At 33.2% G+C, this 26,751-nt stretch overlaps 1 protein-coding gene and 1 pseudogene across 1 annotated transcript; one reads left to right on the forward strand and one right to left on the reverse strand.

The window, feature by feature from the left end:
* Positions 1-14,057: 14,057 nt before the first annotated feature.
* LOC132253522 (uncharacterized) lies at positions 14,058-19,034 on the reverse strand. The gene is made up of 2 exons (XM_059735705.1): positions 18,886-19,034; positions 14,058-14,439 (listed from the first exon to the last, which is right to left on the reverse strand). Exons 1-2 carry the CDS (start codon positions 19,032-19,034, stop codon positions 14,058-14,060), a joined length of 531 nt encoding a protein of 176 aa, XP_059591688.1.
* Positions 19,035-23,388: 4,354 nt separating this feature from the next.
* LOC100256448 (7-deoxyloganetin glucosyltransferase-like) lies at positions 23,389-25,271 on the forward strand (annotated as a pseudogene).
* The last annotated feature ends 1,480 nt before the right edge of the window (positions 25,272-26,751 follow it).

Genomic DNA, 26,751 nt, shown 5'->3' on the forward strand with positions numbered 1-26,751 from the left:
CATTATGCATTGCCCGTCCAACTTAGTACACAATTGAAGCTCATCAATTAATGCACATTAGGGTAGTAAAGGTGTAAATGCAACCGTTATGCATTTCGCATGAGACAAACAATCATTGGGCAACATTAATAGTTAGTCGTTTTTGGTAGCTAATAATTAAATGTTACGCATTAGTTATAATAAATGACAATCATAAAGGGATAAACAACATTACAGACCCCTTCGCTATAAAAACACATCAAGGTACTAGATGAGAGATATGCACTTTGACTAATACAAAAACTCGGTCAAAAAATTTCCAAAAGTTAACTTAGCCATTGAAGGGGTTTGCCCAAACAAATATCCAAACATTCATTTTTTGTAGGTTCACCTAGCAGTTAAGTGGCAAATGCTACTTGTAGAAGAATATTGTTGACCGTGCACCAATAGTTTAATTTCTTTTGAAGGATGCATGAAGGTGTATTGACAAGTGGATATGTTCTAATACATGTGCATGACAAATGTCTATCGAAACCACAATTTCAAGATATTCAATAGATATTTGGAAATTCTAAATATCTATTGAAACCATATTTTAAAAATGTGATTTCAAAATTTTTTTTAATTAGTACGGGAGAGAAATATGTTATTTTGAACAAAATTTTAATACTACCATTCACTATATATAAAAAACAAAACCCTCTTTGAAAACATCCTTCATATACAAAACATTATCATAAATAATAGCAAAATATGGGAAATTATTTTTTCTATAGAGTAGAGAAAGAAAACATTTTAGATTTTTTTTAGTCTAACAATACTTCAAGAAAAAAAATGGAAAAAGAAAGAGAGAGAGAGAGAGAGAGAGAGAGAGAAGAAGATAAACAATGCATCTAGCAAGTTGAGAAACATTGAAAGTTGTTGCAAGATCTCTTGCAATAGAAGATCTCAAACACAAAGGAAAAAAAAGTCAAAACAAAGACCTCAAATGCAAGGAAAAAGGATCAAAATAAAATGAAGCCATGGTTATAAGAGTTTCAATAAGAGAAACAGAGATGGAAGTAGTTGGAATAGGGGAGAGGAGGGAAGTTAGATTTAGGTGAAGACATGCAATCATCATAATCACTTTATTTATTTTTTTTCCCCCACTTTTTCTCTATTTAGATGATTATAAATCATGTAGGATATTTTAAAAAAAATTATTTTAATTCTAGTTGGTTACTTGCACTTTCTTTTCTCAAGCCATTTTAAAAAACAATTGTATGATTAAATATGGATAATGATTAAAATACAATATTATAAACAAAAATCATTTTAAAAATATTTAAAAATACGAAAAATAGGTTAAGAATATTTCAAACAAACTTTTATTTTGAAACATATTAAAAAAATTATTATTATTTTTTAAAAAACAATTCTCATAAACTATTTTCAAATTCTTTGTGGGCTTTTATTTTAATACCATAAATTTTAAAATATGACGCTTTAAAAAATATTTCAAATCTATGGCACTTTTGTACTAGCAAAGCGCCACATGGATATCATGTCTTCAAGACATGATTTTAATGTATTTTAATGAAATTGTGTCTTTGAAACACAACTTCAATATAAAAATACTGAAATCGTGTCTTCAATCATGACTTTATTGTAAATAGTGTAAAATAATTAATAAAATCGTGTTTTGAGGACATGATTTTAATGTAAAATAATGAAATCTTGTCTTTAAGATACGATTTTAGTATAAAATAATGAAATCGTGTCTTGAAGACATGACTTCAATGTTAAATAATAAAATCGTGTCTTGAAGACACGACTTCAATGCAAAATAATGAAATTGTGACTTGAAGACACAATTTAAGTGTAACATGTGACTTCAAGACACAATTTCAGTGTAATGAAGACATAATTTCAGTGTAAAATAATGAAATCGTGTTTGCAAAACACAAATTTAATATGATTTCTTACCTGCTACTTTATTTTAGGCACTCAAATTACCTAAATACATAAAAAAATTCTCTGTTTCAACATCCAATAATAAATCATAATAATAAGGATCAACCAACATCAATTTAACTTAACAACTAAAAAACATATATCACTAGCTATACTTGCAATATTACATGCCCATATATAATAATCTTCAAAATAGCTATAATAATACATGTCATATATGATAATCTAAAAAACAACTCCAACTAGAAATTATGTCCAAAATAGCTTACATGTACAAAACAATATACAAAACCATTAATGTGTGCCACATGAAGGAACCTTCTTTATTTTGTTGTGGTCGTATATGAAATGCCTACAACTATGATGAATCAAAAGGAGCCCCACATGCTACCCAACGTCTCTGTCCTCGTCCACGTCCCTCATTTAATGGTTGTGGTGATAGCATAATCAAAGGTGTTGGTAGTGGAGTGGATGGCTTTGGTTCCTCAGTGCTAGATGGCAACTCTAAAAATACTTCACTATGCATGGTGGACTTCTTTTGAGGTAGTGAGCTAACGTGTAGTTGTGTCACTCTGTCATCACAAAATAAAGGCTCTAATCGAGGTTGTGATTATGTGCCTATATGTTGATATGATCTAGGTGCATGTGATGTATATGATGATGGTATTTCAACACTATAGCCCCCTTAGAAGGCTCTACCTCTCCTATCTCTGCCCCCTTTCTCCTCGTTTGCACCTTCCCTCCCCTCGTTTGTACCCTTCTACCTTGAGGCAATAATTGTGTCGTAGCAATAGGAGAGGATCCTTGAAGTCGATTTATCTCATGCACAATTGCTAATGAAGAGGTGCATAATTGAAAAATATAATGATCATCTGCATGTGTTAGATGACATATTTACTGCAAGGTGCTATTTTATAAATTGAAAGAAGATAAAGTTCAAGTCTTTATTAAAATTAAATAAAATTTTCCCAAAAAAATAAGGATTTTTTTTTTTAACCAATAAGTCATGAAATGATCTAAGGGCAGTAAGAAATAGACGTGTGATGGAACGATACTAGACCATATATGGGTCATGATATATAAGTGGATCCAAAGATGCGTCATTATTGGTAATATAGTGTAGACCTTCCATTTTATTTCTTAGCACATGCTTATTAAGTGCTCTTTCAATACTTCATAGTAGTTCCCCAATGGTCCATTGCTACTCATACAATTTACCTTTTTGAGCCACCTTGGAGAATTTGTGAAAAAACCCGAAAGTTCAGTAGGGTAACACTTAAAAGGAGAGGGAGGGGGAAGGGGGAAGGGGGAAGGGTGAGGGGGTGTTGAATGAGTGCATTTAAAAATTAATATATATATATATATATATATATATATATATATATATATATATATTTGTAACTAACTTTTTCCCTGAGTAGTTAGGGATTATCAATTCATTCAATGATAGGCAATACAATCAAGATAATAAAAAAAATAAGTAATGAGACATAAGGATTTTTACATGGAAAACCCCTACATTAACTATGGAGATAAAAAACTATGAGGTTTAAGACTACTAATCTAAATCCACTATATGAGATTAAGTTATACAAATTTGTCTGACCAATTTACCTTATAAGCAAATAACCCAAAAAGGGTTAGTATGAATAGGTTTCCAAATCCATTTTGCATGAAATTTTCAAAATATTATCTTATTTTTGGAAGAAAATACATGAGTTCTTGAGCGCACTTAACTACCGCTTGAGTACCTCAAGTGCTTGAGTGGTGCTAAGCACTTGAGCGGTCCCGGTGTTTGAGTGATCCTAGTGCTTGAGTGGTCCAAATGCTTGAGCTAGCACTGTTTCCTACTCAAGCATCCTTTGTTTCTTTTAGCTTTTACAAACAATCACCTTTTGTTGATTTAAAAGATATCGTTCCTTTTTATATATACCGCTTAGGAGCCTAACTTGCCACAAGTCAAACCTTTTTAGACGTACATGTGACTTCTTGGTTAGACGAACAATAATCCTTGATTTTTAATGGAGAGTAAGTCACTATCCAAAAAGACTTCTATGACCAAACATTAAAATGAACAAAATTACCAACAAATAAACAAGACTGCATGTCCTACCAACCTCTCCCATTGGCAATTATGATAAAACATTGTTACATAAACCCATTTGTACTCTCACAATGAAGTTTTACATAACATACATTAACACCCAATTAAAAATGATTTAAGGGAATGCATTTCACCATCTTGTAGTACTTATTTCCCAAACTTGTAACTTGAACACATACAGAAAACTATACCAAAGGTAAAACAATGGTGGGATAAGATATGATCAAAGCAACAAAACATGATAGTGGGAGGTTTTGCTTGATGCATTGTTAAAGCATGAAAGAGGAATAGGTCCCTATAGCGACATCAATGTACAAAGCTAAGCTCAAGAGGAATATAAATGTATGCAAATCAACCAAACATAATAAAAGCTTGATAAGACACAATAGATCAACAATAAAGCACAAATGTCTATCTCTAACCAGAAAATAGGTAGTAAAAATCATGAAAGGAAGCTTCTGTGACTTAGAATAGTTTTAGAGAGATAGATAGGCAATTCGAACAGAAATATCTTGTAAGAAACATTTGTATCAGACATCTCTCCTAAATTTCTAAGGCATGCTTTCATTAGTTTATTTGATTTTCTCCAATGTCTCAGGTTTAGTTTTCTCCAATATTTCAATTAATTTCCCTTAAGAATTAAATGAATTAAACAATTAAAAAAAAAATACTAACTCCCCCTAAAGAATATCTTCCCCTTTTTTGTTAAGGAATTTCTTAATTATGTTTTCTCAATTAGCTCTCAAAAGTAATATGCTTCCCCTATTTAAGTAAGTCAAATATGGTCAATGATCTCCCTATTTTTTTTTTCACAAAAATGGCGAAGCATATAAAATAGAAACTATAAAGCAACACACACACACACATATAATAAAAAGATGATTCTAGTTATAGGCGATAAGCAATAAATAGTAATATATATCAAATAAAATACAAATAAATAGATAAAAATAACTAAACTAAGCATCTGGAGGAGGCGAAGAAGGGGTGGAGCTCGAGACGCCTTGATCATAGTGGATCCAAGATATGATATATGAGAGTTGACCCTCATGAAGCTACTTGTCTTGTGAGTCCATCCTTAAGTGAAGACGACGTATGGAATCCATCATTTCTTGGGAAGCCGGGTCGATCGAAGAAGATGCATTGTGTGAAGCTTGTGAAGAACTAGCACGACCTCGACTAGATTGAGTCCTTAGAGTTGGCTCAAGAAAATCTACATTTGGAGTTGCATCCTACTCCATATAGCTCAAAGCTCATCCACCTTTGCAAATGCTTCCTATATTGGAGATGCATCTTGAGGGCCATGGTGAGTAGGGGATGACATGGGTCCATAGACGTGGCTATAATGCTTAGCCTAAGAGCTTTTATCCAAGTAGGCATAGGAAGCCTGAGACCCAAGGCTGGGTCAATCGCGAAACCAAAGGTTATGTAACGCCTAATTTTGTGTCCTCTTTATATCATATTGTACTTCATTTTGATTGAACTTTTAATTTCATCATAGTTTTCCAAATATAGGAGTAGACTTATAAAAGTGATGTACTTCTCACTTCTTTTGATTGAAATTTTTAGTCTATCAAGGTTGGTGACTTAACCAACCACAACATTATTATAATTCAATGTAGAAATAATTATAGTAGATATCATCACTATGCTTCTATTTAATTTCAAAGATAAGAATTTCAAGATTTCTTTTCTTAATGCAATTGTCACATCATGGAGGAAAGTGGAATCTAAAAATTGAGGCATAGGAAAATTTGTTTTGTCATATGCTTGAAACTTTCTATAGCTTAGCCTCTCATCAAATCTAGCAAGACACAAAGAAAATCTCTCATAATTACAAAAAAATTGAATAATATACTTAGTTACTAATTCATTGAATAAAAATGTCTAACATAAAATGGGGAACAATTTTGTTGTTATTCTTTCTCCAAAAAGATTTTTTTTTTTGTTTTATTATACAAGCATGATAACATATTAGCCATCAATATTTTCAACTATATGCTTATCGTGCCCAACATAATATGTGAATTCCCCCTCTTTTTCTTCTAAATGGAAGTTTTATGAAAAAGTTACCATAGGGAAAGCTTGTGTAGAATACTCACAAAAAACATTTAGAAAACCTGGCTGTTTACTAATAAATGTAGAACTTGTGAATCTCATTGCTTTCATCCTCACCAGTAAGCAAATTTCCATCTTACTAACCATTAGCTTCATCCACTAAGTAAAATTTGATTTTGGAGATACTTCTAAATAGTGCATAGTATTACATATTTGCATATATTAATTCATTTTAAAATAGAGAAACTAAATAAGTATTCAGTTTTGGAGAAGTAAGTTTCTAGGAATTGGCTAGATGTTAAAGTTATATTGACTCCATATTTTTCAAGTTTGTTAATACCAAAGCATGCTAATACCACTAGTATCATAAGGATGCTTCCTTTATCTAACAATTCTAGTGATTTGCTTCAAAATTTTATTTTTCATTCAAACAAGTATAGCAAAACCCTTCTCATAAAAACAAAAGGAGTATGAGAAATTTCTTATTTTCTTGATGTGTAATAAAAAGGATCTTGGATATTTTGAAAATTTTAATTTTTGATATATTTTTTCATATTTTTCACTCCTATATTTTTTATTATGTTTGAATTATGGTTTTATTTATTTATTTTTATTTTTTTGATTTGAAATTTTGATGGATGTTTATTGAGGCATCCATTGGTAATATATTGCCTCTTTATTCTACATAATATTTGTATATTCAAATTTTTGTTTGTGAATTTTGTGTTCTTAAGGTTTTGATGGATTTCTTTTTGTTTAATAATGAGTTGACTTATTTGTTGATCATGTTTAAATATTAGAGGTGCAACTTAGGCAAATTGGCCCGATGTTTGGATGGGCTTAGATACTAATTTTTAATACTTGAGTTGAATTTAGATTAAGTTTTTTTTTTTTTTTTTTTTTTTTTAACTTAAACTAAATTTGGGTTTGGGTTGGATCAAGTTTTGAATAACTTGAGCCTAACTTGAACTTGATTTACTATTTTTTTATAATATTTATAATGTATATTATATATTACAATAATATTCATTTCTTTTTAAAACTTTAACCAAAATATTAAATTATAATTCTATCATATATTTTTTCTATATATAAATTTATTTTTATTTTTTGTTATTGTCTTAAAATTTTGGATCATTTACTATTTAAATTTTGATATAAATATATAATTTTTTAAAAAAAAAAATATTAAAGATGAATTTTGAATCATATAACTTGATCAACCTAACAAACCTGAACTCAACCCGAGCTTTGAAAAAACAAGGTTGGGTTGAGTACCTCAGGTTAAAGTTTGAGTTGGATTATGCTTGGGTAAGCCACTAACTAACACAATTTGTCTAAGTTGCAACCCTATTAAATATTTAATTTTTTAGGCTTCATTCCAATAAAGATTTCTATCATTTTTGGCATGAATTGATTTTGCAAATATGCCATATCAAATGGAAAATATGTTACCAACATGGTAGAAAAAGATCATTTCCAACAACAGAAGGATGAATTATGAATGTTATGGTATAGACGCAAGGATGTACAAATTTGTAACATGAAAATAATGTAGACCATAGGAGACAAGCCACAACCCATGCATCTACACTATTGGATAGTTGAATCATTAGATGGAATGCTTTCTTTAAAATATTTATGGAGAGGTGAATTACTACTTGCAAATCATCTTGTAATCCAAAATTTGAGTCTTTGGTATATTTTGACCGCAATTATTTCAAAACTTACAAAACTTACTCATTGCACCTTGAGACTAGCTACCTTTTTCATTATAATCAATTTGTGAAGTTAGTTCTTGTATTTTTTTGTTTCTAAATTTAGTATACTCCATGAGAAAGTATTTTTAAATATTTGAAGAACACTTGTGAAGTTGTTTTAAGTGTTTGAAGAACTTTCATAGAATTTCAAAGGTTAATTGGTACTTATAAGCCAAGTGTGCATTAAAGGATTCCTTGGTTGGAAGGATCCTTAGCATATATAGTAGAGTATCTCAAGGCTTGGATGGAAGTTTGGGGATACAGACGTAGGTAGAATTATTTCAAACCACATCAAAATTGTTGTTTGCTTTCTCTCTTCTTAGCACTTATGATTTTCTTGTTATATTATTGGTTATCATTTTATATCCTTGTTGCATTTAATCTTGTAATTTGGTAAAAATTTTAAAAGCAACCATTACTCAATTCACCCTCGCTCTTGGGTGTTTACAATAGGTTTACAAATTAGATGGATTTCACATAAAGCAACTACTTGCTTTCTCCTTTAAAGATGTCTCATTACCTAGTTCGTAATCTCTTTGATTGCAAGAAAGGATAAGAAAATGTGTATGTGGAGGTAATTGAAGAGTGGGAATTTTAGTATGGAGATATGAAGAAAATTTGAGATGTTTTGAGAATCTTTGAACTACTAGATAGGTGTTTTTATTTTTATTTATTTTTCATTTTTCATTTTTTACTGATTATAAATTGAAAGTGTATTTCTTATCTGATTTTACTACGCTTTATTTGATTGTAAAATTATTTTATAACATTTTTTGTGTGGATTTAATTTGGTTTCTGCTACAATTGGAGTCTTGATAATAGTTAAAATGGTAAAATATAGAAGCTAGTTGAAGGGAGCATGAGTTTGAGGTCTTAGAAGTATATAGAGTTCTACAATTTGGCAAACTTAATCTTGTAAATGGCAACAACGGATTGGAAGAACATGGATTGGAAGTTCATATGGTGTAATTGCAGCCAAAGGAATTGGATTGAAATTATGCATCCAGGGAAGCCAAGATGAATGGGTATCTTGTTGAGTGAATAAATAAGGCTGAAATATGAAGGAATGCCATGTTGACCAAGTTTCAGATAGGCATGCAAAAATTTCATATGGCCATATGAAATGTAACAAAAGATATTTATGGTGGCTACAACATTAAACTTCATAGGATCATTTGGACTCCTTGGAAAAGACCCAACTAGCTTAAAAGGGATTTCTTTACTGCACTATTCCACAAGCTCTTGCAATGTAGGAAGAGTGTAAATAATTTCTATTTTTATTTTTGGAAATTACTTTTAATTTATTTTATCATATTAATCTTCTATTTTTTGGAAGTGTCCTATTGAGAATTAATTTTTATTTTATTTTATTCTATTATTGTTATATTTTTTGGAAAAGTCCTATTGGGATTGTGCTAATGGAGTATCATTCCTTTTATAAGTAGAATCACCTTCCACTTTGCGTCATCTTCTAATTACAAGTAGATTCCCATTGGGGCTGTGTTAGTGGCCTATAAAATCAGGCCACCCCTCTCTATACAAAGATATCGATTTTTTAGAGAGTTTTTCAGGGAGTTTTTTTTTCATACATCCTTTTGGAGGAATTTATTCAAAACCCGAGCCGTGCACATCTCACTTTCAAAGTGCACCCAAGGCAAGATATGGCTGTTGAATCCTGGAGGTAGACATTAGTACCCTAGTGCACCGAGTTCGTCTTTGAGGAGGGTGGATCTATTTCAAGGACAGTGCTTATCACGCCTTGGCCAATAAGTTTTTTTTTTTATTCATTATGTTATTTGTTTGTGTCTTTTGGGCTAATCTTTGTTTCCATACCCTTAAAATCTAACAATCTTGAAATATATCCAAATGGAAGCTTCCCTAGTTCACACCCTTCCAGACACCTCTAAAATTGATCCCTTCAATGGGACATTCTTTAAGAGATGGCAGGAAAGGGTTTTCTTTGCAATCAATGTAGTGAACTTGGGACACATTTTGACTAACCTAAAACTAGAAAATAGTTCTCATCTGTTACCAACTTGAAAAACTGGCAAAACTCCTTATGGGTTGTGGAAAGGTTATGCTCCTAATATAGCATACCTAAAAGTGTGGGGATGTTTAGTTAAAGTTCTTCTCTCTGAACCTAAAAAACAAAAATTAGGTCCTAAAACCTTTGAATGCAATGTCAGTAAGTTCAGGAACACCCTTGAACTTGTGGGGGGGAAGCTATCCTTCTTGTATGCCATATTCAAAATAGAATACCTTACAAGAAAAAGGTGTGTAAGTTGGTTAAATCACTATATTGGTTAAAACAAGCTCCCAAACAGTGGCACAACAAGTTTGATCATGTGTTAGTAACTAATGGATATTCCATTAATGATGTTGATAAGTGTATCTACAACAAGTATGAAGATAACACATGTGTAGTCATCTCTGCCTTTATGTTGATGACATGCCGATCTCTTTGGAACTAGCCTGGAGGTTGTGTGTGAGACCAAGAAATTCCTAGGTTCTAAGTTTGATATGAAAGACCTAGGAGAGGTAGAGGTGATTCTAGGAATTAAAATAACTAGAACACCTAATGGGCTTAAACTTTCTCAAGAGCACTATGTTGAAAAGATCCTAAGGAAGTTTGAACACTTTGAGACCAAGAAATTCCTAGGTTCTAAGTTTGATATGAAAGACCTAGGAGAGGCAAAGGTGATTTTAGGAATTAAAATAACTAGAACACCTAATGGGCTTAAACTTTCTCAAGAGCACTATGTTGAAAAGATCCTAAGGAAGTTTGAACACTTTGATTGTAAACCAATGTCAACTCCTTATGATCCTAACTCACAATTGAAGAAAAATAGAGAACATAATGTTGCCCAAATAGAGTATGCTCAGGTCATAGGGAGCCTAATGCACTTAATGAATTGTACCAGACCTAACATTGCTTATGCAGTAGGTAGATTGAGTCGGTACACCCAAAGTCCTAATCAGGACCATTGGACTGTTGTTCGTAGAGTCCTTAAGTATTTGAGAGGCACCATTAACTATGGTTTGTGCTTTAGTGGATTTCCAAGTGTCCTTGAAGGATTTAGTGATGCAAATTGGATCTCGGATTCAGATGAGATGAAATCCACTAGTGGATATGTTTTCGTCCTTGGTGGGAGTGCAGTTTCTTGGAAGTCTGCCAAGCAAACTTGCATTACTCGGTCTACTATGGAGGTTGAGTTTATTGCCTTAGAAAATACAAGTTTTGAGGTTGAGTGACTTAGAAACCTCTTAGCAGATATCCTTTTATGGACGAGACCAACCCCGTTTGTGTCTATGCGTTGTGATAGCCAAGCTGCAATTGCTAAAGTTAAGAGTAAAATATTTAATGGGAAGAACAGACATATACGCCTAAGTCACAATATTGTGCGGCAACTTCTTGAAACAAGGGTTATATCCCTAGAATTTGTGAGGTTAGAGTTGAATTTGGCCGATCCTTTGACCAAACCACTAAATAAGAAACTAGTGGAAGAAACATCGAGGGGGATGGGGCTTATGTCTATTACAGAAGTCAAGAGTGGTGGTAACCTAACCTATTAGAATGGAAATTCCATGAAGTAGGTTCATATGGGTAATAACAAATCACTTGTTGACTTGAGGTGCTCTATCAACTCTAATTGTATGAGAGTCCATCCCTGTGGTGTAGATAAAACGTATTCTACATTGACTAAGGTTGAGTGTTTACTCTTAATGAATACCATATTCCTCATGGATGGTATGTTTAAATGCAGAACATACTTGATGGATTCACCTATATGAGAGTTGAAGTGGGACTACTTCCTATGAGAACTTAGGTAGGTTCTCTAGAGCTCTCATGAATATCCAGGCAGGGTGCATGTCCTATTTGTGACAACCCGTTTTGTACAGGTTGTAGTGTAGTTGAGAAAACCAATGTGGATAAAAGTCCCTTGAGTTACATAAAGAAATATTGGTTCATAGAAATTTATTTTCGCCATGTTTTGTGATTCAATACTTATTTGTCCTAAGACTGGTTTATAACCTTTGGGCACCAGTACTAATGCATTGGATTCTTTTTTCCTCAAAAAAAAAAAAAAAAAAACGTTTACACTCTATAGGGGATTGTAGGAAGAGTGTAAATAATTTCTATTTTTATTTTTGGAAATTACTTTTAATTTATTTTATTATATTAATCTTCTATTTTTGGGAAGTGTCCTATTGAGAATTATTTTTTATTTTATTTTATTCTATTAGTGTTATATTTTTGGGAAAAGTCCTATTGGGATTGTGCTAGTGGAGTCTCATTCCTTTTATAAGTAGAATCACCTTCCACTTTGTGTCATTTTCTAATTACAAGTAGATTCCCATTGGGACTGTATTAGTAGCCTACAAAAGCAGGTCACCCCTCTCTATATAAAGATACCAATTTTTTAGAGAGTTTTCAGGGAGTTTTTTTTTCATACATCCTTTTAGAGGAATTTATTCAAAACTCGAGCTGTGCACATCTTGCTCTCGGAGTGCACCCAAGGCGAGATCTGACTATTGAATCTTGGAGATAGACTACTGGTACCCTAATGCACCGAGTTCGTCTTCGAGGAGGGTGGATCTATTTCAAGGACAGTGTTTGTCACGCCTCAGCTGATAAGTTTTTCTTTTTATTCATTCTGTTATTTGTTTGTGTCTTTTGGACTAGTCTTTGTTTCCATACCCTTAAAATCCAACATGTAAAACTTTGAATTGTATAAGAGAATATGCAAAATAGGCTGGATTTAGTAGATTTAACATGATCATATGAACTTGATCGACAATTGTGTTCTTCATGTTTTCCTTGCAAAAATGGTTATAGGTTATGCGAACATGACCGGGAGAGGTATATATTAACTACTGATTGTTACATTAACCAATTTGAATACCCATGCAAGAAAGTTAATTTCATCCTCGAATGGCTATGTGAATGACCATTGGGAGAGGAATGTGAGTCTCCACAATGGGAATACAATTTTACACCTTGTGAATCCTTTGTTCCATGATTGAGATGCTTGGAATCCATGCTAATGCTACTAGTAAATGATCCTTGAGCTGTTTTAATGTCAAAGATGATGAGAATGAAAGCTGGAATTGATGGTTAAAAGAGGAAAGGAAGAAGGCTGCTTGTGTTCTCCATATTAGAAGCTGAAAACAAGTGAAAATATAGGTTGTGTTTGGGCGAGTGTTTTAAAAAGTAATTATGAAAACTGTTTTTGAGAAGAGTTTTTTTAAAATAATTTTATGATGCATATTTCGTAAAAGAAAATTTTGTTTGAGAACTTGAAATGTTTTTAAACCTAATTTCTATATTTTTAAATATTTTTTAGTAATAACTTTTATATATAGTATATTATTTTTAATCATTCCCTATAATTGTATAATTATTTTTCAAAACGTGAATAGACAATAAGAAAATAAAAATATAAAGACTTACGTGGAAAACCTTAGATAGAAAAAACCATAGATAGAGGAAAAGAAAATCCACTATAAAAAATTGGTATAAAATGGAAGAAAATCAAGCGGCTACTACATAGCCCTAAATCTTATACATCATAGCATATATATATATATGGGAGATAAAATAAATAAAGTAGGTCCATACCGTAGGGCAAGCTCCTATACCCCTAGCAATATCAATGGTAGGCTACAGGATTGAGCCAATCCCAAAAAACTCTCATAACTTTTATTCACCACATGTGCCACACCATGAGCTTTTCAGGTTAAACAAAATAAAATTCGGATTATCAAAATCTAACATAAAAGATTTTAAAAAACACCATATTTTTTGTTTTTAAAAATAAAAAATTGATTTAAATTTTTTTTTTGTTTTTTAATTTTTTTGTTGTCAAATATGTTTTTCAAACCTTTTTTTTATTTCTTATTTTTGTTGTAGAGAACAGAAAAGCTTTAATAATTAGCAAAAAAACTCATATTATTGCTATGCGAAGATTGGAATGGCTATGAGAGAATAACCAACATGCATGATATGGGCTGCATTTTTTACTTCTTGTTTGCATAACTGTGGAAGGTTTGGAATACTCCTATGAAGCCCCAAAAAACACTTGTATTTGTGCTGTTTTTCCACACCTGATTTGCATGCCCATGCGAATATTGGCGCACCTTTGCTAATCAACCCAACCAAAATGCTTAAATTTGAGTTGCAATTTCCACCCATTCTCGCATGGCTATGTGAGCTTCTCCTCCAACCATTCAAAGGTGTTGTGTTGGGAACCAACTCTAAGCGTTTCTGAAAATGTGAATCTCAAGGACTCCTCTTTAATGGCATTCAAGGCAATGCCCTTTGATTTCCTAGGTGATCCAAGAGTCATTTCAAAGGTTTGGAGGGAACCCACAAGTTCATCCACTTTCAAGGAATCCACATCCTTGGACTCTTCAATGGCAGGGACTTGTGCTTTAAATCTCTTCAGAAGAGATCTTAGAATTTTTCTAACCACTTTGGAATTAGGGATGGGCTCACCTAGATTAAAGCTAGAATTCACAATGTCCATCAGTTTTGCATGGAACTCTCCAAAGTTCTCATGATCCTCCATCCTAATTGTCTCAAACCTAGAGGTCAACATTTGAAGTTTGGACACTTTCACAGCATTATTGCCTTCATGAGTCACTTTTTTTCATAATTGATATATCGAATTAAATCATGAATAAGTATAAATGTGTTTATATTTAAATTTTATTAAATAAAATATTCATAACAGTAAGTGTGAATATATATCGAAAATGGAAGAAAAATTCTTTTATTTAATTTTAATTATATATATAAATATTAAAATTTATATATCTTATTTATTTTATAATTTTAAAAAGCATCTTATTATTTTATTTATATTATTTACATATTTATAATTTTTTTATTTATTTATAAAAAAGAGTGATATTATTTTATTTATTGTTTTGCAAATTTTAACATAAAGACATAAAAACACAACCAACATAGAGGTGTGGCACTCATGCCCTTGAACTTAAAGTCCAAGGTTTAAGCCTTAATGTAGCTTTCTATTTGATGGGTTTAACAATGCCTTCTCTCTCTCTCTCTCTCTCTCTCTCTCTCCATTGTTGGTTTGCTTTTACTAAAACAAGGATTAAACCTAGATACCATTTTCCAAGTTGATGATCAATGAATTGTAAACAAAAACAAGCATTGTTTTTCTTTCAATGCTGGTTTGGGCAAAGAAATGGAGTTTGGTTAGGTCTTGAGAGGGCTTTATAAAGGGTCATTTCAATTAGTTTCATATTTTTAACAAAATTACTAATTGTGATTTAGGAAGGGACTAACGGAGCCTGATGATTAAACCTAGATACCAATTTTCAATTTGATGATCATTGAATTGTAAACAAAAACAAGCATTGTTTTTCTTTCAATGCTGGTTTGGGCAGAGAAATGGAGGAGTTTGGTTAGGTCTTGAGATGGGTTTATCAAGAGTCATCTCAATTAGTTTCATATTTTTAACGAAATTACTAATTGTGATTTGAGGCATATATAAATTTTATCACTTATAAACCTGATGGCCTAACCTTAACCCTTTTTAGGGGTAGGGGGCATAAACGGGGTTTTGGGTTATATTCATGTTGCAAGAAAATAAAGATTATTCTTTTAACGTTTTCAACCTGCCCTCCTAAGCCTTAGTTGGCTGCGCCATCAGAAGGGACAAATAAAAAAAAAAAAAAAAGGGCTTGCAAAATGGATAAAGATCAAAGTGAACTTTGGATATATTTTTTGCTTTTTATTTTTGATATCTTATGAATATGTGAAATTTAATACCTATACAAAATAAAGATAACAAGTGAGGGTTTAATGTCAAAGACTTCAATATCTTATACATTTGTTAGACACTAATTATATTTAATTGCATCTATGATATTATTAATTTGTAATTTTTATTTTTTATACACTCTTTGTATTACTAAAATGGATGTGATTCTTGTGCTTCCCATCAAACAAGTATCCACAAGTCCTTGTATGTTTTCCATCCTGTGAAAACAAGTCACCACCACCACTTCTCACACTCGCACCATCGAGCTTGGTCTTATTACTGTTATACTGATGACATGATGGGGGGTACTGCTAATTTAAATGCGAAGGCAATGTTTTTTGAACATTTTTTCCCCTGAAATGACATGGGTGGTTTAGTCATGGGATTGGGATTGGGTTCGTCTAAAGAAAAGTGGGTTGTAAATGATTTCCAAAATTTGGTATAGTTTTTATCTTATTTGATATAATAAAAAATTATATATAATTACTTTTATTTGTATCGGTCTTTTTTTTTTATTTACTTTTATTTAATGATTTAACTTTAAATATAAATATAAAATACTAAGGTGGTGTTTGTTTTTTTTGCTTTTTACTGAAAGCAATTTAGTTTTAGAATTTAGGTTGTTTGTTTTTCTACTTTTGCATGACTTATTATAAACTTTTTACTAAATAGAAAAAGCCAAAATATGTAGCTTTTTCTAAATAGAAAAAATAACATATTGATTTTTTTTACTTTTTAATACTTAATATAAATAAAATACTACAAAAACAAACAACCTAATATTTAATACTATTAAGCATTAAAGTTCTATTTAGAATTAAGTGAAAAAACAAACACCACCTAAGATTTAATATGGGTACATAAACCTAAAATTTTCCTTTTGCAATGGCCATATAGCCCAACACCATGCCTAGTTCTTCTTGATGAGAACTGTCCCCTTTGTGCGAGAGATGGGGTCAATCAATGGTTACAAAATAGTTATCTTTAGGAACTCGTGGGGTAGCTTGAAAATACATGTAATGGAAGTAAAAACCTTAGAGGAGTTTACTTCTATTCAGTTTTTAACATGCATAAAGAATATAAACATGAAGTAAAGTGTATGATGAAATAATTCCTAAACAAACGGGAAAATCTACTTCCTTATGATTGAAGTTTTCAAGCTAAAAACCATTTTTAAAGTCCTCAAATATGAAAAATCTTCGCAGGTTTTCTTTAGTCCTTGTTTTAAAATACAAGTAATCAACTGCACCCATCTCTAGGCCATGTAAATCCACAAATGAAAGAGAGATTATTTTTTCTTCTTTTTCTAAAATGCATCTCAAGGCGTGTAAACCCATGCATGTGTGTGTGTGTGTGTGTGAGAGAGAGAGAGAGAGATGGGTTCAATGAGAGCTTCTGGTAAACCTCATGCTGTGTGTATCCCATACCATCTCAAGGCCATGTAAACCCACTGCTGCAGATGAAGAGAATTGAAATATTATAGGATCACATGTTAACATTTAAGCATGCATTCAATAGCAAAAATTCAACCGGTTACCTTGAATCATGCCATGAGAAGCCATTTCTTCTCCCGCTGATATCCAATAAGCTGCTTTCCAGGTGCGTGATGGTCCGAGAATGAGAGATCAATGAGCTCTTTCCTTGCCTCCCAAAATTCAGTCCAAAAGTGCAAGCATGTGTGTTTGCCGGGAGTGTTCTCCAAAAGAAGAAAAATGATGCTCTAAAAAAAAAATGCAAACACATTATATATATATATATATTACACATTACACACTTTATTTGGACGACTTGACTTAATGGGCTAGTCAAGTGAATTAGGGTGAGCCCATAAAAAATCAAGCAACAATATGTGTCTAGTCCCATTATGGATCACAATGCAAAAAATAAAATTAACACTGATTTATGATATTATCAAATTGATTATGTAAGTCCACACATAAAAAATTCCAACAATTCTCCCACTTGGACTACATAATCAAACATCACAACATATACATAATCATAAATCAATGTCCCATAGAATCTCATCAAAAACAAATAATCAAAAGCAATCATATATGCTTCATTGCTTGATTCATAGGGAAATGTACAATAATAGCAATCCTTCCAACAATAACATAGTATTACAATACCAAAAGTGGCTCCCACTAACTTAATACAATCTAGGCTTCCAACAACCCCATTTGAGATACATGTTCCTGAAATGCAATTATGGGTAAGCCTTTTGTTAATGGATCTGCCAACATACTTTTTGTGGACATGTGTTCAATATCAATAAGAGACTCTACCACTTTCTCCTTAACAAAATAGAACTTTACATCAATTTGTTTGGAGCGAGAAATACTCTTAGTGTTCTTGGAGAAAGCAACAGCTGCGGAATTATCACAAAATAATTTCAGCGGTCTAGAAATGGAGTCAACAACTCCCAAAGCTGAAATAAAATTCCGCATCCACATAAAATGACAACAAGCCGCATAACATGCCACATACTCTGCCTCCATAGTTGAGGATGTTGTAAGTGTCTGCTTGACACTTTTCCAAGATACAGCTCCTCCTGCCATCATACAGATATAGCCCGTAGTGGATTTCTTATCATCTATGTAGCCAGCAAAATCAGCATCACAAAACCCAACTACATTAAGTAAGCTGGTGCGCTGATATGTCAACATTAAGTCCTTAGTTCCTTGCAAATACCTAAGGACCTTCTTAGCTGCTTTCCAATGTTGACTCCCAGGATTGCTCAAGTACCTTCCCAACATGCCCACAACAAAAGCAATATCAAGGCGTGTACATACTTGAGCATACATAAGGCTGCCAACCACAGATGAATAAGGAATGGTCCTCATTTCCTCTCTCTCATCATCATTTTGAGGACACTGAGCCTTTGAAAACTTATCACCCTTCACAATTGGCGCTTTAGTAGATTTACAATTGTGCATATTGAACCTCTTCAATATCTTTTCAATATAGGCTCTTTGAGACAATTTAAGCACTCCATTAGCCCTATCACGAAGAATCTTTATGCCCAAAACATAAGAGGCCTCACCAAGATCCTTCATGTCAAAATGGGTTGACAACATGTGCTTTGTCTCAATCAACAAGTCAGGATCATTTGATGTGAGTAGTATATCATCAACATATAAAACAAGAAATATGTAACTACTCCCACAAATATATGCATCTGTCAATTGTATTCTCTTTAAAGCCATTTTGGGTGATAATCCTATCAAACTTCAAATACCACTGCCTCGAAGCATGTTTAAGACCATAAATGGACTTATTGAGCTTGTAAACTAAATCTTCCTTTCCAACTTCTGCAAAACCAGTAGGTTGCTCCATATACACCTCCTCATCCAAATGACCATTCAAGAAAGCTGTCTTGACATCCATTTGATGTAGCTCCAAATCAAAATGAGCTACTATGGCCATAATCACTCTAAAAGAGTCCTTGGTCGACACAGGTGAGAAGGTTTCTTTGAAATCAATTCCTTCTCTTTGACTATAACCTTTAACCACAAGTCTAGCTTTATATCTCTCTATTTTCCCACTAGAATCACGTTTGGTCTTAAAGACCCACTTACACCCAACTGGTTTACAACCATGTGGCAATTCAACCAAGTCCCAAACACCATTCATATACATAGAATTCATTTCATCATCCATGGCTTTTTTCCAAGAAGTGAATTAAGGACAATGAATTGCTTCTTGATAAGTGACTGGATCAAAAGTATTATAACCATCATACTCATGCTCCTGCAAATAAACCATATAATCATCTGAAATAGCCGGCCTACGAACCCTCTGTGATCTTCTCAAAGGAACCTCATTAACAACAGTATCATCTACAGGAAGGCCAGATTCCACTTAATCACCATGCTCCCCTTGATTAGTGGCTGGCTGTTGGACAATAGGAACATCCACATTTGGAACATGAGATGTAGGAAAAGGAATCATAACATGTTCTTCTCCAAAAGGTATCTCACGAGGCACAAAATTTGGATCAGCATTAACTTCATCCTCAAAATATACAACCCTGTCTGACTCAATGGTCCTGGTGGTATGAGATGGACAATAAAATCTGGAACCCCTTGATCCAATGCAATAGCCAACAAAGAAACCACTAATGGTTTTAGGATCAAGTTTCTTTGACCGTGGGTTATAGGGCCTAACCTCAGCCTTACATCCCCAAACATGGAAATGGTGAAGGCTGGGTTTCTTTCTTGACCATAACTCATAAGGTGTCTTAGGCACAGACTTACTGGGCACTTAATTCAAAATATATGCCGCAGTCCTTAAGGCTTCACCCCATAGAAATTCTGGTAAAGAGGAATTGGACAACATGCACCTCACCATATCTAACAATGTGCGATTCCTCCTTTCTGTAACCCCATTCTGTTGAGGAGTGTCTGGCATTGTATATCTCGCATCAATGCCACATTCCAACAAAAACTTAGCAAATGGTCCAGGATTCCGTCCAGTCTCATCATATCTCCCATAATACTCACCACCTCTATCAGACTTCACACCTTTAATGGGTTTTCCCAACTGCAACTCCACCTTAGCCTTAAAGGCTTTAAACACATTTAGGGAGTCAGATTTCTCATGGATTAGTTCAACATAACCAAATCTAGAGAAATCATCAATAAAAGTGATGAAATATTTATAACCCCCTAAAGCAGTTGGTGTCAAAGGACCACATATATCTATGTGGACCAAGTCTAAAGAACTTCCACACCTATCAATCTTCTCCTTTCTGGTCTTTGCTGTCATCTTCCCCTTTAAGCAAACAACACAAGTTTTGAAGTCTAAGAAATCAAGATTAGAAAGCACACCATCTTTCACTAATCTCTCTAATCTTTGCCTAGAAATATGACCTAGGCGTTTGTGCCACAACATGGAAGAACTCAAATTCATTCTAGCACGCTTGCAACCAACAACAGAATTAACAGAAGATGAATCACATAATAAACCATGATGCAAACTGAGACAATAAAGATTTCCAAACCAAACACCATTGCCAATTAAGACTGAGTTGCAAAAAATATCCACTTTTCCATCTCCAAAGTGAAAAGAATAACCAAGTCTATCCAAAGAAGATACAGAAATCAGATTCCTCCGAAGTGAGGGTATGAAAGCCACATTGTGTAACAATAAAAAACTTTCTGTGATCAACTTCAGCTTTATCATGCCAAAAAATTCCACTTTCACTTTGCTTCCGTCACCCATATATACACATTCTTCATGCTTTGACGGCTTCCTTCTGTTTGTCATCTCCTGCAAAGAATTAGTGACATGAATAGTGGCACCAGTATCTAACCACCAAGAATTGTCATGAACATCAACAATATTTGTCTCAATCATGTTTGCATTCACATTAACCACAACCACAATTTCATCTTTCTTTTTCTTCTCTAGCCAATTTTTAAATTTGAAGCAATCAGCTTGCTTGTGGCCAATCTTATGGCAAAAGTTGCACTTCCCCTTGAATTTCTCACTCTTTACAACATTAGAAGAAGCAGATGCATTGGAGGTTCCTTGATTTGAATTCCCTTTCCTCTTGAACTTCTTAAAGCCTCCAAAATTCTTGTGTGGAGGTTTTTTCTTCATATTACTGACTTGATCAATTACAAGAGCAAGGAGGTGAGTCTCATTTTTCTTCAGTGAGACTTCATGTTGCACTACAATGGACATCAACTCCTCCAGAGTCCATTCTTCCTTCAAGGCATTGTAAGTCAACTTCACTGCATCAAAGGAAATAGGAAGAGACTCAAGTATCAACCATTTCAGAAATTTTTCACCCAACTCCACTTTCATCTCATTTGCCTTGTTGAAGTAGTGCCTTAGCTTGATGATATGATCTCTAACCCCACTGACTCCATCATATACAGTAGTTGTGAGAAGCTTCAAATGAGTTGCCATTTCTGCCTTATCAACCTTGGTATAATTGGCCTTCACATATTCCAAGAAGTCTTTGGCCCTTTCCGTCTTTGGCACGCATTCTTTGATAGATTTATCCATAGTGTATTTCATCACCATCAAACAACTCCTGTTGGAGTGCTCCCATATTTCATAAAATGATCTTTCATCTGTAGAACTCACATCAGTGGGCTTACTTGGCTCATCAACCCTCAAAGCCAAGTCCAGATTTTGCAGAGTCATATGCACATTAAAGGACTCAAACCATTCTTCAAAATTATTTCCAGTAAGAGGTTTGATGGCAGACAATTGCAGAGAAATACCAGGATTGCTAGTAGCTGGAAAATAGCAAAATTCAACAATATGCATGTTATTACAATATCATGCATTTGCTAGTTTCCATAATTTCTCAATTTAGCAATAGCTTGGAATTTTGAAAATTCCACGGTAGTAAGGACAACTTATTAAATATTACAACCAAGATGTACTAATTTTATTACTGAAAGGGCAAAGAAAATTAGTACGGTTCATAATATACAATTAATTTCCTTCACCAATCTAAGCATCCTACCAAGTATTGTTATCATCGATAGGACAATTACAATACCCGTATGGATCTTAGTAATTACAATAATAAAGCAACTAAATGTGGGAGTTAAATTATCTCAGCAAAGACAATTTGACACATATAGGGTCACGATAGGCAACCACATATATGTTCACTATTATCACAATTGACAATAAACTGAAATATTTAATTTGCGCAATTTGACACACTTGGAATTGCGATAGGCAATCACACAAGTGTTATATATTGCTACAATAAATTTAAATAGTTAACAAAATTGACCTTGGACAACATTATTGGTATAAAATAAAAATTATACCATAAAAACAATAATTATAATAATTGTCCCAATAAAGTCAATTTTAACAAATGCATAATAATTCTAACATATGCATAATCAATCCAAGAATACCAAGGCAAACAAAAAAAAAATTGTTTTTTTTTATTTTTATGACGTCATGATGACATCAGCATGGTACTGTTCATCTTCTCTTCCAACTGAACACAGCCTGGTTCTGGAGAAAGAAATTTTTTTTTTTCAAAATTGATGGGTTTTGTTCCAAACAATATTCTCTACAAGTCTCCAACCTCAATCGGGCTTGAAAACCAAGAATTAACACCAAACGAAAAAAAAACCCCCAAAAAATGTCTTCCGAAACCAGAAAACGAGAAATAAAAAAATTAACCCAAAATTACAGCTCAAATGTCAATCATGCTTGCTCTGATACCAATTGAAGAGAATTGAAATATTATAGGATCACATGTTAACATTTAAGCATGCATTTAATAGCAAAAATTCAACCGGTTACCTTGAATCATGCCATGGGAAGCCATTTCTTCTCCCGTTGATATCCAATAAGTTGCTTTCCGAGTGCGTGATGGTCCGAGAACGAGAGATCAATGAGCTCTTCCCTTGCATCCCAAAATTCAGTCCAAAGTGCAAGCGTGTGTGTTTGCCGGGAGTGTTCTCCAAAAGAAGAAAAAGGATGCTCTCCAAAAAACATGCAAACACATCTCTTTATATATATATAAATAAATTCATATATATATATATATATATAACACATTACACATTACACACTTTATTTGAACGACTTGACTTAATGGGTCAGTCAAGTGAATTAAGGTGAGCTCATAAAAAATCAAGCAACAATATGTGTCCAGTCCCATTATGGACCACAATGCAAAAAAATAAAATTAACACTGATTTATGATATTATCAAATTGATTATGTAAGTCCACACAAAAAATTCCAACAGCATGGCAAAACTGCTTAACAACATAGGCTTTTTCATCACTTTTGTCAACACTGAGCACAGCCACAAGCGTTTGCTCAGGTCTAGAGGCCCCAACTCTCTTGATGGCTTCCCTGATTTTCGCTTTGAGTCTATCCCAGATGGCCTCCCACCAAGTGATGCTGATGTCACCCAACGCACCGCTTCAGTCTGTGAATCCACCTCCAAGAACAGCTTGGCTCCCTTTTGCAGCCTCATCTCTAAGCTGAATGATCCTTCCTCCTCTTGCTCGCCTGTCAGCTGTATTGTGTCCGATGGCGTCATGTCCTTCACTCTTGATGCTGCTGAGAAGTTTGGAGTGCCTGAAGTGGTGTTTTGGACAACAAGTGCATGTGGATTTCTGGGGTATAGGCAGTACAGGGACCTCCTTCAAAGAGGTCTTATACCACTCAAAGGTATTGTTTATCTCTATCTGAGGCTACGGTTGGATTTGGTTTCGATTTTTTGGGGAGATAGATCCCGTACTCCAATAGTTCAAAATCGGTTCTAACTACTGAAACGAGAAAACATTAAATGATTGAAATTAATCTTGAAAGAATAGGTTTTCTTTTTTAGTCCTTTTTAGTTTTCCAAAAAGTATGTATATATATAGCATCTGTCTTTTTTCACAAAATATTGAGATCGGAAGTTCAGTAACATGTGTCATGTCGCCGTATCATAAAATTTTCCTTTATAAATAGATCTGAAATCAACATGTATCCTGGTCGGTTTCAAATCTAGTTTATGCATTTCTAGTTTCTACCTTGATTTAATTGAGATCCAAATATCTTCCTTCAAACGATATGAGTTTGGGAGCTAATTTCTGTGTGTGATCCACAGATGAAAGCTGTCTGACCAATGGGTACTTAGACACCATTGTTGACTCCACTCCTGGAATAATGAAAACCATCCGTCTGAGGGATTTTCCAGCTATCTTCAGAACTACAGACCCGAACGATATCATGCTCAACTTCATCATGGTGGAGGCAGAGAGAGCTAGTAAAGCTTCTGCCATCATTTTGAACACATTCGATGCATTGGAAAAAGATGTTTTGGATGCTCTCAGAGCCAATCTTCCTCCAGTTTACACCATCGGCCCTCTTCAGCATTTGGTTCATCAGATTTCAGACGATGGGCTGACAAATTTAGGCTCAAGTTTATGGAAAGAACAACCTGAATGTCTCCAATGGCTCGATTCCAAAGAACCCAACTCAGTAGTGTACGTGAATTTTGGGAGCATGATTGTGATGACACCTCAACATCTGACAGAGTTAGCTTGGGGACTAGCTAATAGCAACAAGCCCTTCCTATGGATCATAAGGCCTGATTTGGTGGCAGGGGACTCAGCGCCTTTGCCACCAGAGTTTATAACTGAAACAAGAGATAGAGGCATGTTAGCAAGCTGGTTTCCGCAAGAACAAGTCCTGAAGCACCCGGCCGTAGGAGGGTTTGTAACACATTGTGGTTGGAACTCCACAAGCGAAAGCATATGTGGAGGAGTGCGCCTCTGATTTGCATGCCATTCAGGTCCGAGAAACCGACAAATTGTCGCTATAGTTGCAGTGAATGGGGCATAGGGATGGAGATTAATGGTAATGTGAAGAGAGACAAGGTGGAAAAGCTTGTGAGAGAGCTGATGGATGGAGAGAAGGGTAAGAAGATGAAGAAGAAGGCCATGGAATGGAAGAAGTTGGCAGAAGAGGCCATTATGCTTGGTGGGTCTTCTTACAACAACTTCAACAAACTGTTGAGTGATGTGCTGTTGTCAAAGAAGTAGACTGATGAACACACTAGGGCTTGCTTTTTAATGTATGTAATCAATTCTTTTAAGTACCAAACCATGCATATGAGATTTAATGTGTGCATTCAGCTTTTGTTTGCAAGAATGCATATGTACCAAACCAATGGTGTTCTCCATGTCTTATGTAGTCTTTGAGAATCTCAAGTTGAAGATCACTTCACTAAAGGACTTCTACCCATTTCTCATTGCCAATGTTGCTATAAGGTCCTGTGGCTACCTCCCTATCAGCTTGCAAGGGAGTGAATGAGATTTTGCTGAACCCTATTTAATCCCATTGATTGTGCCTTAGTGTTTTGCCATTAATTGTGCTTGTGATGTTCTTAATTTCCTTTTATCACTAAAGATGTTGTTTGAATCCCATTAAAGGAGGGTACGATAATTTTTTCCCCTTTTTATGGTGTTGGCCCTATGTAATCCCTATTTAACGATCTGATGATGAATGAATTGTATTAATTCTTCTCCTACTTCACTTTTCATGAAGGGGAGTGATAGTTTGTGGGGAATGTTGCTCTTCCAAAACAACTTTAATAATATCATCAATTTGAGTTATGCAGGTTCTTCAACGTGAATTATTCCCCAAATGAGCTAAAACTCTTAAAACATGTGTTAGTATACAAAAATGAGGAGTGAATGAATATCTCATTCATTTTCTCCTTCATTTTCGTGTTTGAATAACTTAGATGAAGGTGGGAATGAAATCAAAAGTTATTGTAATGAAAATAAAATCCCACTAATAAGTGAGATTTAGCCCGTAAATCTCAATTAGGAGGTATTTTGATTTTCTAGTGCAAGCTATTCTTAAAAATGTTTTTAAAAATGTAAAAATTAAAGACTTTTCTAAATAATTTGTTTTTAAAATAATTTTTTATTTTGATTTTGTAAAAAACACAAATTGTAAATTCACTTTATATAATGTAAACTAAATTTAATTCATGTCTTATTAAAAATAAAAATATTTTTTAATTACAAATAAATTAAAAATAATTATTTTTAATAAAATATGAATATTAATAATATAATAAAATCATAAATCATACTTCTTTATAAATATTATAAAAATATAAATATTAACATTAATTGATTTATTTATTTTAATATAAATAGTAATAATTCAAATTAATAATTTCTAATACCATTTACATGATTTTATAAATATTGTAAAAATAGGGATATTAAAATATTATAAAATCATAATTAATTTATTTTGTTAAAAATAAAAAATAATTATTCAAAATTAGTAAATGTTAATACTATTCTGATTTAAATGAATATAAAAATAAATAAAATTTAATTTTTAAGGTATAAAGAAGATAACATTCTAAATTATTTTATTTAATCTATAATTAATTATTTAGTTTTTTGAATTTCAAATTATTCTTAAAAATTACAAGATTTATTAAACAATTTAAAGCGTTAATTATGTCTATTATTTTTTATAGTCATTATATATATTTTTTTGAGTTTTAAATTATTTTTTAAAATTATTAAATTTATTAATAACTTCAATAGAAAAGGCTCTCACTTGATTTGATGTTCATTTTTTCTAAT

The sequence above is a fragment of the Vitis vinifera genome, chromosome 3 (genome assembly GCF_030704535.1).
Source record: "Vitis vinifera cultivar Pinot Noir 40024 chromosome 3, ASM3070453v1".
Taxonomy (NCBI): domain Eukaryota; kingdom Viridiplantae; phylum Streptophyta; class Magnoliopsida; order Vitales; family Vitaceae; genus Vitis; species Vitis vinifera.